Source organism: Lottia gigantea (genome assembly GCF_000327385.1).
Source record: "Lottia gigantea unplaced genomic scaffold LOTGIsca_75, whole genome shotgun sequence".
Lineage (NCBI taxonomy): Eukaryota > Metazoa > Mollusca > Gastropoda > Lottiidae > Lottia > Lottia gigantea.
The window spans coordinates 495,840-515,250 of NW_008710508.1; the positions used below are offsets into that span (position 1 = coordinate 495,840).

Here is a 19,411-nt window from a genome sequence, read left to right on the forward strand (position 1 = left end):
ATGTATAGGGACTCAAGACCTTAAAGCCAATAGGATGACCTCCAGGAATGTTTGCCCACAAACAGTCATTGGCCTATACCGAACAAGCAATATTAGCTATGAAGTTGGAATTGACAAAATCGCAGAAAAGAATTAGGTTTGCCAAGAGAATGATTTATCTCCCCTCCCATGACATAAATCAAACTTTGCACTTTTTCTGTCACAAAATCTTTCCTGCCATTGTAAAGCAATCTATGAGTCTATTGCTTATTTTGTGAATTAATTTCACCTTTTTCAAATAAAAGCTGTGAATCCGTAAACTTTAATTTATGTACATATTTTCTTACCCTGACTAACTCGAGATATTTTTAGATCTGGTTTAGGTGGTACTAGTCCTTTCACACCACCATTAGGTGTTCTATTGATAGGTTGTGGGGGTAGGGGGGCTGGATGATTAGATGCTAATGTCTAAAATATATCAAAATGTTTACTCATTTGACAATTTCCAATAAAATGTACGCAATGTGTGACATAGTTTTTACAAAAGCAATGGCCACTGTAACATATTTTTTGCTTCCTTGGTCTTAGACTCAATATAAATCTATTGCGTTTGTGTAACAAGGATTTAGTAAAAAACAAACATTAATTCTAAAACAGACTCAATGTGAATTATTGAATTGAAGTTGGCAAAAGCCAAGAAAGCATTCTGTAAATTCAATGATACAGATTTTATCTGATCTATTTTTGAAGACTTAGATAAAACAATTATGCATGTATTTTATTGAACAATGTAAATAACTATTTCACTACATATCCTTTACTTACCTTTTTGACTGTGGGTGCAGGTGTACTGGTAGGTGGCGCTTGACGGACAGGCGTTGTACCGATTGAGGTAACTGAGGGAACTGTTGTTGTCATGGTAACAGGTTGTGGTCGTATATTACCACTAGTTACAGCAGTTGATGGCAAGACTGTTAAAAATTGTCCAGGTCGTATCTGACTTCCAGAACTTACTGTCACTACTTGTAATGCACCACTCATTTTGTTAAATTGATGGTTCACTATTTGAGTACCAGAAGGTCCACTGAGTAAAATTGAAGCACCAGGAGGAAGACCCGGCAATTGACTTGAACCTATAGGTATATTCGACACTGGTACCATAATTGGAGGTTTAACCTGAGAATTGGAAAGTTTTTTTGTATTTTCTTCATCAGCAGTTAAGTCAATCACTTTTCCTGAATATGACACATTCTTAGCAGAAGTGCTCAAAGAAGTTTGAGTAATATTGGCACGTCCTGTTGTTTCTAGTAGATTTCTTACAGAACTCACACCAGCTCCCTGTCTTACATTATTTATGTTGGTATTTCTTGATTCTGCTGTCGCTGATAATAACTAAAAAAGATATTTTAAAAATTAGACAACTAAGTCATTCAAATTACTTTTGAATTCTTAATGAGTCATGAATTGTTTCAAGAACAAAAATAACAAGAATTGCCTTTAAAGTTAAAACTAAAACCACTGGTAGATTAACATTTTACTGTTAAAATTGAAATTTGTACTGTAAAATATCATTGTAGGTCTTGGATTGCATATCCATTCATGAAAAATTCCTATTCAACAACAAAACATACACAAAATTATTTCAGAATTCCCTTTCTTTATGGAGGTATGTACCAATCCTTACATAGTTTATAATTTTAATCACAGACTTTCTATGAGTTAAAAGCTTACCTGAGACATGTTATTTACAACAGGAGTAGTAACTGATGGTGTTGGACGTGGTTGTTGTTTTATCATAGAAACCATATTTTGACCAGTATTGGGAGGTACAGTAGTATATGATGTATATTTAACAGGTTTAGGTGGAGATTTAAGCATATCACTTCCATTTTGTAGCTTGGAAAAATTATTATGTTTTAGACAAATATTTCATAGATTTTATTTTACAGTGGACATAGGCTTATGAGTATTTGGCAGAACAGTATCAATCTCCAGTATGAAATAAATTTGACCACTGACCAGGTTTCTTCAATCTGTCAAGAATTGTGCCTTCTTGCTAAAAGATAGCTTGCCAGGCAAGGTAATATACGCCCATTTTTAAAATAAAATATTTGGCAGTACAGTAACAATATGATATATGAAATATTCAACCTTCAGTTATAAACTTCTTTTGAACTTTTTTAGGTGATACTGAATAATATCCAAGTTTCATCAAAATCTGTCAAGAATTGAACCTTGTAGAGTGTTTACAGACTAAAACTTAAACGCATTTTTAAGAACAACTGCAATAATATTTTTTGATTTTTCTGACTTTCGTTAGGGTTCATCCTTAGATGACAACAAACACTCGCAACAAGTTTCGCCAAAATCTGTCAATAATTGAACCATCTAAAGCGTTTATGAGCTAAAAATTGAACGTGTTTTCAAAAACAAGGGCAATAACTTATACTAATTATTTTTCGATTATTGTGATTTTCAATAGGATTCATCCTTGGGTGATTACTAACACTTATACCAAGTTTGATCAAAATCCGTCTAAATTTGTGCCTTCTGGAATGTTTACGAGCTAAAAATTGAATGCAGTTTCAAGAACAAGGGCAATAACTCATACTTAATATTTTTTAATTTTTCTGATTTTTAGTGGGGTTTATCCTTATGATTACACACACACACACACCAAGTTTCGTCAAAATCCGTCCAGAATTGTGCCTACTAGAGTGTTTACAAGCTAAAATTGAACGCGAACAATAACTCATAGGCCTACTTATTATTTTTTGATCTTTCTGATTTTAAAAAGGGTTCATCCTTGGGTGATAACAAACAACCAAACCAAGTTTTGTCGAAATCAGTTAAGAATTGTGTCTTGTAGAGTATTTACAAGCAATTGTGGACAAACGGACTGACAGACCAATAGACGGACGGACAAGGGTGACAACCATATTTGCCCCCCAATTCATGTGGGTGTATAAAAACAACCTTGAAATTGAATGTGTTTGAAGAAATAAATTCAACTGCTACAATAACCAGATCACATCAAACAAATTCTAAAAAATGTATGCTGCAAGTATCTGTTCTTTGACATCCTTCTATTTCACAAATCTACTGTCTACATTGTGTACCTTACATAAAGATGTAAATGAAATGCAATGAGATAGTATGGGACATTGTAACTTGTACTTACTTTAGTGGTATCGACTTGACATCCTATGGAGCGACTTGTTATACTCTTAAATGATAGAATACATGTAGAGTAAACAACTTAAATGACAAAGTGTTGTTTAGACCTATAGTATCCCTAGTTATGTTACATAGTATATTCAAGCTTTTTTGGAAGACAGCTATTGAAAAGGAATAAGGATTGATATTTTCATTTAGACAAGATTGTTCATATGGACTTTACTAATCTAAAGTAAAAAATACCTTGAGGGCAGCAGTAGCAGCTTTACGTTTATCTAATCGTTGTTGTACTATAGTTAAATCTACCACTTGTTTTTGTAATTCTTTAGAAGTGTTCTTCCATTGTTCGGTTGTTTTTGTTAAAAAATTAACTTTGGTTTGTAAAGCTGCTATAGTTTCATCTCTATAAGATTTTATTAGTTGCAACACTCTCTTTCTGATGACTTGGTCTAGATTTACTTCCTATTACCATACATAAAATAAGTTATAAATAGATTATTTGTGATCTTAATAAATATAGAGAAAGAAAGAGAAAATAACATATATATTTTACAAGGATAACAAATTAGGTTCACAATTATGGATCCTTTCCACCAGCTGGTCCTTTGCCAAACATTTTGGCATTGATTTTTCCTGGATTATCAATACACTTGGTCGACTGGAATTATGAGTGAAGATGACTATAACACAGGATTAGAATCCACAGCATGTAAAGAACCAACACTCTGACTGTACTTCAGAACCTCAAAAACAAGCAGCACAGTCAGCTACAATTATGCCAAACAAAGTTCTCTGTGTTATTTGCTAGTGTTTGACTTAGAGCAGGACCAGGCATCTTTAGCTGTTTACTCCTTGATTACAAAAAAATAATAAAGCAAAAAATATTTAATTAATGTCAATTAATATTACGAAAACAATCTTACCGAGTCATATGATATATCTTGGTTCTTAAGTGACTGAATGGTATCAGATGATTTTATTGGCTCCTCAATAACTTTTACATCATCATCTTCATCATCGCTGATAGTGGTAGCTGAATAGTTCACTTCTTCTGGCTCTTTTAAAGATTCAATCTTCTTTGGTTCTGATATTGCAGGTTCAGATTCTTTTATCATCTCTTTTCTAGCTTCTTGTTTATCTTTCTCATCTTTGACTGTCTTCACTGTGCTTGCCTTTTCTTTTACTGTTGCTCCATCTGTAGAATCTTCTAAACAGTCTTTCTTCTTCATCTCTTCATATATTGTCTTTGCATCATCATCTTCCATCATGGATTTTGATTCTTCATCTTCTGACTTAGCATCCTCACTACCTTCTTTAGATTCTGTTTCTGAGTCAGATAGAGTGTCACAATCTATTGGATCTGGCACAGATTCAGGAGCTATACCAATCTGACTACCTAATTTACCAATCATGATGTCTAATCTAGATCGTTTTGGTGGTGCCTGGCTTTCAGTGTTTGGACTTTCTCCAGACCGTTTTCTTTCAGCAACAATTTCTGACTTTTTGTCAATATTTTCTTCAATCTTGGTTTCTATATCCAGATTCATAATAGATTTACTATCTATGTTTCTAAAAGTAGTAGGGGGGTCAATTTTTGACAAAGAATTAAATCTGATATTGTCATTATCCATGCCCATGGATTCAGTCTTTTCATCTTTCACACTTTTCTTTTTGTCCAAATCAACCTTAATATCAGATTTGTCATCTTGTTTCACCTTGTTATCTTGGTCTATGTTACATTTTTCATCAGATCTACAGCTAAAATCGATTTTAACTACTTTTTTCATTTCAGTCTTTATTTCTGATTTAAAGTCATTGGAGTTGTCAATATCCATGCTTTGAAGCTTTGAAGAGGTGCTGCAATTTGATTCTATGTGACTTTCAACATTGCTTTCACTTTCTGGCTTATCAACAATGGTATCGTCAATATCCATACCCTCAGGTTTCTGAATCTTACCATCATCTAAGTTGAGGTCTGTCTTGTTAATTTTTTCTTCATCAGAAACTCCAATGGTGTTAGGTTCTTTTAAGGATTCTACTTTTTCATTTGATGCCATGTCTAATGATTCAATCTTCATTCCAACACCAACATCTTTTGATTTCTTCATCAGGTTACTGTCATTGCCGCCTTTTTCATCCTGCACTTTATCATCTTTACCTTTATTACTCACTGAAACATCAGGTTTTGGTTCATCCATTAGCAAATTATCACATATTTCATCAATATTAATTTTAGCAAATATATTACTATTACTATTATTATCATCATCATCCACAGAGAACTGGAATGGATTCACACTTTTATTACTGTCTACCTTTATTGTGTCTTCCTTATTGTCAAAAGAATTAGATTTAAAATCTGTTTTCTCCTCAGAAAATATTTTAGGGTTGTCCTTTTCATTTAAGACCTTACCTACTTTGACATCTACAGGTTTAGAATATTCCGGTTTAGGGGAATCTAAGTTTTCATTCAAATCTAAAATATCATTATCAGAGTAAGTGCCTTGTTTTGATACTAATTGTAAGCTGCCTGGTTTATTATTACCACTATCATTGGAATCAGAGATATCATCATAAGGCTGAACAGTTTTAAGGGGAATTTCACAAACTTCATCTTTAAAACTGTCTGAATTTTCTATTCTATCCCATTGCTCTATATCATTAGAGACATCCATATCAACTGTCTCCAAATTATTTCTTTCTACATTTTCAGCAAATTTTAATTTATTTTCCGAAAATTCAATTATATTTGATTTATTAATGTTTGTGTTTGAAATAAGGTTATCTGAAGGAGTTTCAAAATTGGAGAAAAGGTTAGAATGTCTTAAATTTGAAGTCTTATTCTCATGTGAATTTTCTCTATTCGTTCTATTTAATACCTTATCCTGATTACTTTCTAATTTCTGAAGTGTACTTAAATTGGAACAATCCTCATTAACAGACTCCAGAATATAAGAGACTTTGTCTGAAGAATCTAAACTGCCTATAGAATTTGTAGCACTGACTGAATTATTGATAATATCAGAATTATCAGCACTTAGAGCACCAACAGCACTATTAATCACAGAAATTTGATCAGATAAAAACAGTGATGAGATGGTATTGTCTTGTGTGTTTGTATTGGATTGTGGTTTAGTTTTGATGGAAACAGAAAAATTGTTGGTATCTTCACCCACTTCCACACTTAAAACTAAAATAAGAAAAAATCTCCCATTAAATTCCAAAGCATATCTTGAATAAAGTGGTAAAGCCAGTTAATAAGTTAAGAAAGCATAAATAAAAGTTGATTTGAAGATTAGTTTTATTTTTTAAAAGGGGAGATAATTTCATCAAACAAATAAAATTGTTTTATCAGCTGTGCAAAAGCCAAATAAAGCTAGAAAAAAAGAAAAGAAAAAATAACACAACACAAGCAAAATATACACACAAGACATTAGCATACATATAAGCTTATTAAAGCTAGGAAGGAAAGTCAGTGCAGGTTGAAGAAATTAAATAATCTTGCAACAAACTATGGAGCATTGTTTATCGGTACATAATGTGGTAGCCAACCTAGTCAATATGAAAGAGCATCCAAGAAAAGTTAAGCTTAAAAGGACATGTTTTAAATTCGTTTGAAAAATCATACTTAGTCTCATAAACAGAATTTTTTTTAAGCTAAGCTAATCAGTAAATATTATCGTTCACAGCTTACCTTCAATGTTTGATACCTTTGAATCAATGTGTCAGGTGTGTACAGAATTATCTGTATTTGATAAATTAAAAGGACGAGTGGTCTTTACTTGAAACATCACCATATACGAAAAGACATTATATATACCGTAAAAAGAAAGTGCAATCAATTTCTAGTTTGGAGTATATTTGAAAGGATTAAGCGATTTTTGCAGTTCAGGGGTTATCTATAAATTATAGCATTCAGAACGAAAATTTGGAATTTTCTCCAAGAATTTCTCTGAGAGTTAATTACAGTAATACAAAAAATTTCAATAGTAATTGAGTTTTCTTGATGTATGTTACTTTCAATGTTTCTTCAAGATGAAGACCAATTATCATTCAGAATAAAAAAATGCCAATAGATGGCACATAAAATAGCCAAGAATGTAACCAAAGTAGAAATCTTGTGCCATGAAAAATAGCTTTTAACTACAGTTGAATAACTAGCATGCTCATTCCTCAATGAACAAAAATTATGAAGAAATCTTGTGTCAACATGTGTACATAGGTGAACCACAGCAATAAGTACTTACTGTTGGATGGTTTAGAACTTGAGTCTAGAATCGCATCGTCCGTTACAGATTCAGCTGACATAATCTCAAATAAATTCCCCTTTACTATTTTGCTACCGGCATTTAAATCAGATTTGTTTTCACAATACGGTTTTATAGTTTTTGGTGAATTTGTTCTTGAGCTATCATCTCCTTTTGGCTTTGCTAAGATCTTATTAACCTCTGGGCTTCCATCTTTAACAAGTTTGGACATAATATCTCTGACAGAGTTTCTCACTTGAACACCGATAGCAAATTGATGGGAGGCTGAGTCAGTATTTTTTTCCATATTTTGATCATTATTCAAATTATTGTCTTGTGATTCTGCATCTGATAGATTAAGAAGATTATCTTCCTCATCAGTTGAAACATGTTCTACAGCATCTTCTGAAGGAATTTTATCCAATAAGCCATTGTCCTGTACACTTTCTGTACTCAATATTTTTAATTCTGTATCACTATTGTCCCAAGTTTCCTTCACCGAAGCACCATTCAATGACTTTAAATTGTCCAGAGTTTCTTCATAAACATTTGTAGTATCTGTTGAATCCATGGCGTCAATTGCAACTGTTGATGTGTCCCTTTCTTTCAAATATCGAATACCTGTATAGTTCCTGAACTGTGAGTGTGGCCTTTTTGTTGTGGATTTTTTAGCAACATTTTTAATTTTTGCTGAAAAGATGAAAATACTAATTACTGTAAATGATGTCTGAGAGGATATGTACTATAAAAATTCTTACAGGCTGGAGACAAGGTCTCAAGGGGCCTACTTTGGTCTATCTGATCAAACTCAATCATGTCCAAGATGTTTCCTTTTCAATCTATCAATTCATCCTTCAGACTTATTGATCCACGGAAAGCAAACAAATTGATTAGATACTGGGCCTACTTACATTGCATACCTTCTTTCTCCACCACTGGCATACCGACTTGACTTAGAAACTGTCTAAAAAGGAAAGAAAATAATTTTGTACTTCTTTTGAACGCCTTAGTTATTGAAATAGTTGTTGTTGGTTTCCCCAGAGAAAAATTTTGTTGTCTCCCCTTAATCGTCAGTGCTTCAGCGCAACAACTAGAGCAAGTTCAAGGTCGAAAATCACACATTCAAACATTTATGTTTCAGGCTTGCATGAAAGAAAACTTGTACTAATAAGATTTTGTATCTTTAATCAGGCAAGATAAAAAATATCTGAATTTTATAGAGGCCTACATCTACTGTCTGGACATCGACTATAGACAATGGGGAAATGCTATAAATAGATTGAAGACGAAGAGCACGAGATCAGTTCACTAGGCCTACAACCTGGCCAACTCGAACCTGACAAAGAACAATGATTTAAATTGTTTTAGTATATAGGGGCGATTTCCACGCCCATGTCGTTCTAAGTTGATTAAATTGCAAACTTTGATCGGTTAATGAGAAAGAACACAATGTGCAGGTCATGCTTAGCATTTCCATGGGGAAGATTTCAGAATAACTGGTTGTAAATTAACACTCTGCCATTATGTCCTTGACCTAAATTTTTCAGTGAACACGAATTTGACATCTAATTTAAGTTAAAGTTAGATGTCTGAAAAAAATAAAATATCGATCTTCGTGAATTGAACATAAGAGAAATGTCTTTAATAAGTTTATCGGAGAAGCATGAATATTCTAATCTAGACATTCATACAAGTATCTAGAAGCAATAGTCAGGACCTATAGACGTATAGTACAGGCATAGAATTGATGAAGGATGAGCTTTACACGAGCACTGTAAACAGTCTAAAGCGAATACCTTATTCGGCTTGAGAAAGGACAAAAATCCATTCGGGCATTCAATACTCACGTAATCGTAATATGAAAGTAATTGGTAGACTACTCTATAACGGAAGAAGAATACTAGACCGTGGCCGTTATAATAATAGCCGTATTATCTACTGAATTGCAATGCCTCAACACAAACTATCCGCTATAAAGTGTACTTCTACAACGTAAATACTCATATTCATACATGTATAAAATATAATATCTATCATTTTCAAAAACTTCTGAACCTTAAATACACTACTTGAATGCCAACTGAGAGTAAAATTTTCAAAGAAATTGGATAAAAAGTTCAATTTGTTATGATTTACCACCGTATCGATTCGCAAACTAGATTCGCAGATACGCAAACAACTCGGCTATCATCGCACACCACTTAATAACCATAAGCTCACTACCCGATCACGTGATAACTGTAACAGACAAAGATAATTGAAGGGGTCGGCTCAAAATAACAAAATGTAAAATTTGGATGTCTTTGTTGGTGATATTAACTTCAACGAAATTGGTTATTTCTTGTTTAAACCAAAGGTGTTAGTCAAGTAAGATCATAATTAGTTGTAAATCACACTCTCTATAATAAAAGTCGAAGCAACAACAAAGCTAAAATTGCTATCTCCACAAAGTCCTGTTCAGTTCGAAGCAAACAAAGGGTGGCGTTGTGGAGAAGAATTTACGGTTCAATCAACATGACAATTGTTCGTGACGCTTCAAATAACAGTTAGATTGACAAATATCTTGAATATTACTTACTTTTGAATACATGAGTTCAGTTTTTTGGATGGATTTTATAACAAGACGTTAACATAATTTTGGTAAACAAAATGGCCGCCTCATCACATCGGAGCTGCGCATGCCCCAAAATAGCATTATGTAAATGAGAAGAACCCTGATTGGCTGTCTTACCTACTTTCTTAGCAAAAAAAAAAACGTTTGCCTACTTTGGCCTGTTCAATATTTTTTGTTTGGGAAAGATGTGGATTATGAGTTTACGACTAAAAGCTGGCGTGACGGGCCTGCAGCAAGAACAGTAAAAAAGAAGTTGCATCGAATATTCCACCAAAGGACTTTGGTTTCGACTGTTTATTCGAAGCCACAGAGACTCGCATATCCCTCACTTTTAAAAAGAACTAATGTTACATCCATAGTAAATACGTGCTTTTCCAGACTTTACACATTGGCCTTTTCTGATCACGTGATCATTGTAAAATATGACTCATGGCTATGCTATTGTAATTTTTTCATCGTCTGCTGTTTTGTAGTTAATTATCTCATCAGCCTTTTTTTAAAAAGAAATATATAGCGGTATTAAATTTTCCCTATCACATTAAATTGCTTGGTACCCCTAACCCTATCTTCATCCATCTCAATTTGGTTTACCACAATTTTTTTCCAGACGATTAGGACGATTAGGCCAACATCTAAGATAGAAAATGGACTGGTCCATAATAAATAGGCCTATGAATTGTCACTCTTTTAACTATATATAACAAATTGCCAGCATTTCAAGACCGTTTAAGATATACTTATAATTTTAGTGACAGTTGAATTTGAACTTGCATACCTGTACATCGAAATCAGTATGTAAGCCTCGGTTTGAAACCCTAAATTTTATCAATAAGGCTTGTGTTTATCATGTCAATATTTAGCCACCATACAATTTAACACACTTTTAGAATAGTCCAAGTCAACAAGCTATGTGGTTGAGCTATTTTTAAACTAGAAAATATCGCAATATTGTGCACACGTAATTGCTGGCCTACATAGATCGATCTACTATAGTTTTTGTTAAGTATATAGACACTAGAGAAAACGATGATTGAACGCGCATAATTATTCACGAAGAATAGTATTGACATATAGCTTTTGTGATTTTGTGGATTATAAAGTATTGGCTAGATAGGCAACATTTAAAAGTGATAGTCGGGTGAAAAAGGTTTAAACGTTTTATAAACACATAATGTATAGGCCTGGCTTCTATACAATATAGTTTCATCCCGGAAAAGGAATTTCGAGACTGACATGCTCAAAAGGTTTTATTTACAACTACATTTGTATATTTTTAATATTACAACTTACCTATCAATAAAATCGAGCAATAATTGAACAGCTTCTTCGTCATCACTGCAATTATAATTACGTCTGAACGCTTGCCATCTCATCATTTCTTCACCAATACAAATCGTTTCTGCTTTCTTTTTGGCCCTGTATCCACGCATATAGTGTTTCATCTTACTCTTATTCATAGATTCAGTAACCCTTCTTTGTCGTAAACGTTTCTTAAGGCCCTCCATAATGCTTACAAAGTTCGGTAAAATAAAAATGAAAAATACTGATGCAAAGGTTGATTTTAATTATTTACCCGATTTCGGTACGGAAGAATGTTAAATTATCACTGATTGGTGTATAAAACTTATTGGGCCATTCAAAATACAGCTTTGATAATCCAATGTTATCCTTGAAGCACGCGCTAAGTGGCCTAGCTGTTTACGTAAACATATTAAACTTAGAGCTGTATGTGACAGTTAACGTCTGGAAACTTTCAGCTGATTTTTGACTCATACGTTTGGAAACTTTGTCATATTGCTTTAGTAAATTGTGTTAAAACAAATGTGTTTTGTCATTTCCTCACTAATTACACGTTTACAGGTCATTTTGGTATTATCATTTTAAACATATCATTTTCTACATATCATTTTGGTATTATCATCTCTTAGCAATATGCAAATGAGGTCAAAAGGCGTGGCTTCCAAAAAAAAAAGTTTTAACACACGCTAAAACCTCCCAAGGAAAGATAACTCGGTATTAACCGCTCATCGTCATACATTTTCAGCAAAAAAAAAAACAAACAAACAAACAACAGTAAAGCTCTGCTCTAGAGGTGAGTATACTATAATGTTCTGCATATAATGTTCAAGAGTGACAAGAGACGGCACGTCTACAACATTACTACACTGCGTGGCAAATTCTTAAGGCTATTTACCACGGAAACTTTGCATTAGTGTGTGTGAAAACATTTTTTTTCTGGAAGCCACGCCTTTTGACCTCATTTGCATATTGCTAAGAGAAATGTTGAAAATGATATGTCGAAAATGATAATACCAAAATGATATGTCGAAAATGATATGTTTAAAATGATAATACCAAAATGATATGTTTAAAATGATAATACCAAAATGATACCAAATGATATGTTTAAAATGATAATACCAAAATGATCTGTAAACGTGTAATTAGTGAGGAAATGACAAAACACATTTGTTTTATCACAATCTACTAAAGCAATATGACAAAGTTGACGGTATCATAATAAGTATTTTGACATTCTGAACATTTCAACAATTGATTAGACAAATTAGCATATCATCGTATTCAGACCTAAAACCCCTTCCATACGATAGAGGCTACAGTTTTGATCCGATCTTGATGAAACTTGGTATGCATGTATATATTGATGAGATCTCGGTCAAGTTCTACATTACTAATAATCAGGGTTTGATATGGGTCTTGAATAATTTGTAATTTGTTAATAAACTTCAAAAATACTACAAATGTACAATCTATTTCTATAAATATGCCTTTTCCATATATGGCAAGAGTCTTACGAAATGACGAGTCGTCATTTTGTCATTCAAACGGGTTAATTCTCGACACATGCTATTAAATTCGACGGTGAGTTTATATTACTGATAAGCTTAGCCAAAAAAATTCCCGTACAATTGATCGAACGGATGTTGAATCTGTCCCTGTAAGTTACTACCGGTATCCTTGTTAAAACTGTTTTAATCTTCCTTCTCTTTATTTATATATTATTCATTCATTTATTTATTCATATATCCCATATGAACATGATTATGTGAAATAGGTATTATTCAACCACCATTGATTTAGCCGAGTGACATACTTCATTTAGCAAGTCTCTCTGGTGCTCAAGAGTTCAATATATCGAAAAATTCGAAATGCGAAGACGACACACGTTATAGCATCCAAGTCAGGGTAACATAACTCATATTATTCTTATGTATTAAATAAATGAGACAGCAGTTTAGAAAGTATCGATTTCAAACATATTGTATTATACGTTGCTTATATCTTCAGCCAAACAAAATATCAAGGTATTACAAACTTGATTGCAATAGCCACCTTCTTGCATTTCGGAAGTTTGTAAATACAGCGATTTGATTGGACTGTGTACGCTACCGAATAAAGGGTTATATTGCAATTTTGACGTGATTTATTCCAGTCAACGGCAATAAACTGCAGTGTGTAGCTTACATCGAAACATTATAAATCAAAAGCCTACATGAAAAAACTTCTGAAATATGTATTTAATTATATGTAAACACTTGATCAACCTGAATTTGTTTTAAAAGGGGTGATAAAACGGAGAGTACAAAGCCTTTCGTTAAAGATTCTATGTATCTTGATAATGCCTTGATTAATATCTATATCTACTCTTTGTGAAGGTTTGAATTAAAGAGGGCAAAACAGTAAAGTTTTGATTAATTGATTACAATTTGTGAAAATTATTCATCTGTAACGTTGTTTGCCGTTGTATGGATGTAAGGTAAGGTCAGCAACACAGGTACAATTTTGAGAGAATTTAATGAATTCATATGCCCATTATTATATATTATCAATTGATTAAAACATACACAGTTATGCCAGAGGCCCCCTGGAAGTGAACGGATTTCAGATGGTCTGATATTAATTTTGAGCATTTAGTGAGTGGCAACTGCAAATTGCAATATCGGCAAGTCGGAAAATCGAACGCTTCTAGTGAAAATATGTTCAGATAATTATCTATGCAATTGATCTTTTCTAATTACCAATTAAACTTGGTCATGAATTGTGGAATTGAGCAATCAATCCATGTGTATCAAAGAAATCTATATTTTAAATCCAGATTCAGCATAAACTCAAAGCAACAGATCTGTTCTGTGAAATCTTACGACAAAGTGTCAACTAAAATGTGATGGAGAATTGTTATTAAAAGTTATTCAAAATGTTGAGTTCTGTTCAATATGTTCATCAATGTTAAATCAGACAAAATTTGTTTTCAATTGAGACGGAGATATCCATGGATATAAAAGATTGCCATAAAATATTTTTGATAAAAACATTGACAGCTCGAAATTGTTCAATTCGTCTTCAGTATTTGATTTCAGAACATCAAATAACGATCTTAATGGTAAATGTGAAGCCTGAAATAGATGAAAAAGCAACATGAAAGAATTATGATGCGTAACTGACAATAATAATATATTTTCACTCTTATAATAGTGCTCAATTCATCAATTGTAGAGCGATATAGAAATATTAGAACAGAACTTGAATCATGTTGTTACTCAGAGATTCACCGAAGATCGCATAGAAATTGCGTAACAAACATGATTCAAGTTGTTTTAATATTTCTAATACAAGGAAACGTAACTTGGCTCTATTAAAAATAAACACATCAAGGGGGGTAACTACAGAAATTAAATGATAGCGAGACCACATCAGTTTACTGATTATCTCACAGCAGACTGCGATTTACTTGATTTACCTGTAAGGTGACTAGAAGATAGTTTTTATTTGCTTTTTCAGGCACCACATCGAATAAAACATCACCTGGAAAATAGAAAAGATGAAACTTAACTTGTATGAATCATTGTTTGTGACCAAAGAGTAACAAAATTAAGTTTCAACAGGAATATGACACTGAATCACGTTTTTATTCTCTTCTATTCATACATTCAAAGTCTTAAAGTTGTAAGAATTTAGATTTACCACTGCCTTTAATGCCAAACATAGTACTGCCAAAAATGTCCAAATTTAAAATTCTGAGAATTTAACTATTTAATTGTGTCTCAATAAACTTGTAGGTTCTAAATTGGGCATCTCACCTGCTACAATGTTAGATTTGATCAACCAGCCAGCTATGGAAAAGATCTGTACTGTGTTGATAAGATTGACCAGCCAAGATAGTATTCCTTGCACTCCCAGTATTATAATGCGAAACTGAAATTAACAAATCTAATTTAAGACATTAGGATTATAAGAATGACATGCATTCTGAACACTGTTTTCTTGTTATATCAGGATTATATGTATAGCTAGTCATATTGATTAACCATACCAGTCTTAATCTGTTTTATTCAAACCATTGGTTATACTGTTTTTATTTTGAATTTCTGTCAAACTAGAGAATAATTAGTCACTTACTAAAACAAATACTGTATAATATAATAAAATTGTTGGTAATAAAAACAATAAAATAGTAAATATAAGAGTTCCAAAAAATAACTGATCAATATCATAGGCTGCTGTATCAACACGTTCTCTTAGTACATTCCATTTTTTACCACGAAATAATCGCCATAGGGCTGCTAATGTTGATACCTCCAAATTGTAGACTCTAAAATAAAGAATAATAATTTTTTAAATTACAATAAGCTCAAAGTGAAATCTGGAATTTGCATATTAATAAATACTACCTTTAATTAGTCAGCAAAATATATATCAAATATACATGTCCATTGTTCATAAAATAAGATTGTATAAACTGATATAATGCGAAACATAATATTTTAATGATAAAATTCATGGATTTCATTCAAAATATAATATAGACCTTCGTATATTGCATTAATGATCAAATTAAAAGATAAGCAGAAGAAGTAATAATGAAAATGAACGTACCTTGCTGCATAGACATAAAAACAATAAATATGTATAGTTAATAAGAATAAAAGATCTTGTAATAAACTGATTTGAAATGATAAACCCAGTATACTGATTGGTAATGATAAATATACTATCCATGATAATAATGGTTGTATTAGTTGCACATATCCTGTAATATAAAAGGAACACATTATGTTATATATATACTCATACATATAGTCATAAAATATATCTTTTTGTTGACCAACAGGACATTTTCCCATTACTTACTCATTACAAAGCTGTCAACAATGACTCTTTTTTAAGGGATTGGAAGAGGTTGAAGTATTTTACGATTTCTTTTTTGCAAAGATCCTTAAATATTGCAGCTTTTGTGATAGGGATGTCAAAAATACTACATTTTAATGGAAATGCAAGAATCACAGGCACCAGACTGAAACGTGAAATGGTGCATATCGCTGCTGTACATATATAAAACCTCTTTACAATCCCTTAAAAACAAAATAACCATAGATTTCAAGTTGGACACACATTACAATGTATCATAAAAAATACCTTACCTGTCCAAATATAAACATGATATAAAAAAAACTGTCCTAAAAACTGTGTTAGAAGATAGTTGAGCTTTAATCCAGCTGGTGCTCCCATTAACAAATTAATCAATTCAGTTAACTTGGTTGCAATATCCTACAATTATACATCACAATAATGTAATAAGTAATGTAATTTTTTTATAATAAAAGTGATTGACTTCAATTTGACAGTTTTCTATAGCTATGAGCATCCATTTTAGATATTTGGAGAACTATTTTCTAAGATTTTCACAGTTATAATTATATGAAAGTGAAAAGCATTTTATATTTGCATTTCTTTGCCTTTATGATGCTCAATTATTTGGCTTTTTCTAAATAAAATCAGGAATCCTACAATAACCTTTTTGAAGGGGCAAATCTAATTAACTTACACTTGTCCAATAAACCGTGAACACCAAGAGTTGATTATGAACATCATAATACCAAAATAATAATAGAAATAACACACCAAATACACAATCTGATATCTGACTCCATATTCTATTCTGACATCTACAAAATAAATCAATTGTAAATCATGTCAAGGTGGTCTCAGACTTTGTTCTGTGTATATCCAAAAGTTTTAGAACTTATAAAGCAGATAGATAAAATATTGCAATAAGAAATATTCCATGAAAATTTCAAAATACTAGTATACATTACTTATGTTAATCAATTGTTACCTTAATTTCTCTAAAGGATTCAGCTGATTATAATTTTTTACAGATATAATAAAATCCATTCTTTCATAAAGCTGTGATAAACAAGCAACATTCTGTAGATATTTATGTAACCAGGGACTTCTGAAATGAAGATAAAATATAACATTATACAATACCAGTATAATACTCATTAATTTTGTTCATTCAAACTAATGCATTTTTGATGAAATTCAAGCTTAATAACAAATAATATACTTCATAAAAAGTACCAGTATTTGACTTACTTTTTTAATAAATACTTTGATGCACCGACAAACAAATCAGATAGAAATATAACACCAGTTAGTTTTAGACATAACAATATCACAGAAAATATCACATGGAATATACAGGATAACAGATTCGGCTTTGGTTTAGGAATGTAGGCGAGAGACTTATAAACATGTTGTAAAACAGAGCTTCCTTCTTTAATTTGATTTTCAATTGCTTTCTGCATAAAAATATAAGATTGTTGAAAATCTGATGGACTGTATAAAACACATGTACAATCTACTGGGTCGTTATGAATAAGTAATTCACATTTAATAGAATCATCATTACAAGTTGATAATTTTAATTCAACACCTATATCACTTAATTCTAGTAGTGTCAAGTCTGTGACATTTTCCCTGTTTAATGATTTCCATGTTCCAACTAGTTTAAGGTCATTTGGATTTATTTTTCTTGATTGTTTTAGAACTAGAACACAGATTGAATTATTTACATTGTTCACTGTTCCATATAGATAACCATTAGCATTATCATCCACTAGTTTATGATTTATAAAAACTGTCCAACTATCATTGCCTCTTCCTGTATTTGATAAACCCTCCATCTGAAAGTAAGTTAATAGTTAATAATTACTGGTAGAAACGTTAAAACTACAAATATACAGTCAAGTAACTAATTTTGTGCTAACCTATTTTTTGTGCATATCTGGAAAAGATTACTAATTTACATGCGCGACCTCATGTGACCTAGGCATTTGTTTGTTTTGATAAACATGAGTTGTCTGTACAATGTCAGCTAATAGAATGAATCCAGTAGTATCATGTATTAATGTATACTTTGATATAATCAAAATGGCAGATTTCAGTTATTACCAATTATCACAATTTTTTATAGGCCGAATTTCCTTATAATCCCAAGCTGTAATCGGAATTCCAAGCGTCATTTTCTAGAATATATTCCAGTGTACAACATCAGACAAACTAGCAGATTTTGTGTCAGCAGAAAAATCCTATGGAACACAATGTGGGCCATATTCTTATGTTGTTTCAATGACTTTTAGTAATAAATCACTCTAATCTTATTTTGTCCGTCAATATATATTTTTAATGTTTGAAGGAAATTCATTAGTTATAATGAATTGATATAAAAGATAAATACATGTACTCAGAAATGATATTTATACCACTAAACAACGTGTTTTTCCTGACTATAGATCAAACATTGTACACGAAAGTAGGCGACACATTTTGCCGCCGTTGTCGAGTTGGTTAATCATGAAATATGGGTCAAAGTGAGAGATTCATAAAGAAAAGATGATAAAAAATGAAACAGTAAGAATATGGCCCATATTGTGTTCCATAGAATTTTTCTGCTGACACGGAATCTGCTAGTTGATCACGTGGCTTCATTCGTAGGAAAACATTCTAGCAGACGACACTTGGAATTCCGATTACAGCTACGGATTATAAGGAAATTTGGCTGATAAAAAATTGCGACGTTTGGTAATAACTGAAATCCGCCATTTTGTATTTGTCAAAGTATACATTAATACATTTTACCTTGCTTGAAACTACTGGAATCATTCTACTAGCTGATATTGTACAGATAACACGTGTTTATCAAAACAAGCAAATGCGGAGGTCACGAAAGGTCGCAAATGTAAATTATTAACCATTTCCGGAGATGCACGAAAAATAGGTTAGCACGAAATTAGATTATTTGACTGTATAATATTTCCAAATGTAAACACTTTTATCATATCACACCCACCTTAGTAAACTTAGTTGTCAAATATATCGTCTTTCTTTCTACCGGAAGATTAGGTTGTATAAAAGATTTTGAAGATGACAACTTTTATAAGTAGAAATATTGCTCACAATATCCCAATAGTATTGAAATCAACCAGCATCGATTTCATCATAAAAGACTTCGACATCTACTTTGTTTTTTCTATAGACGAGATTGGCATGCCTTCATATCAACTTTACGTCTGGAAGAAAAAATACCATA

At 32.0% G+C, this 19,411-nt stretch overlaps 1 protein-coding gene across 1 annotated transcript; it reads right to left on the reverse strand.

Annotated features, from left to right (window-relative positions):
• Window positions 1–13,816: 13,816 nt before the first annotated feature.
• On the reverse strand, window positions 13,817–19,352 carry LOTGIDRAFT_236105 (hypothetical protein). The gene is made up of 10 exons (XM_009066303.1): window positions 19,172–19,352; window positions 17,416–18,005; window positions 17,153–17,272; window positions 16,862–16,982; window positions 16,458–16,584; window positions 15,913–16,066; window positions 15,436–15,628; window positions 15,117–15,231; window positions 14,777–14,841; window positions 13,817–14,432 (listed from the first exon to the last, which is right to left on the reverse strand). The coding sequence occupies exons 2-10, from the start codon at window positions 18,003–18,005 to the stop codon at window positions 14,271–14,273; spliced, it is 1,647 nt and encodes a 548-aa protein (XP_009064551.1). The 5' UTR covers window positions 19,172–19,352; the 3' UTR covers window positions 13,817–14,270.
• Window positions 19,353–19,411: the final 59 nt, after the last annotated feature.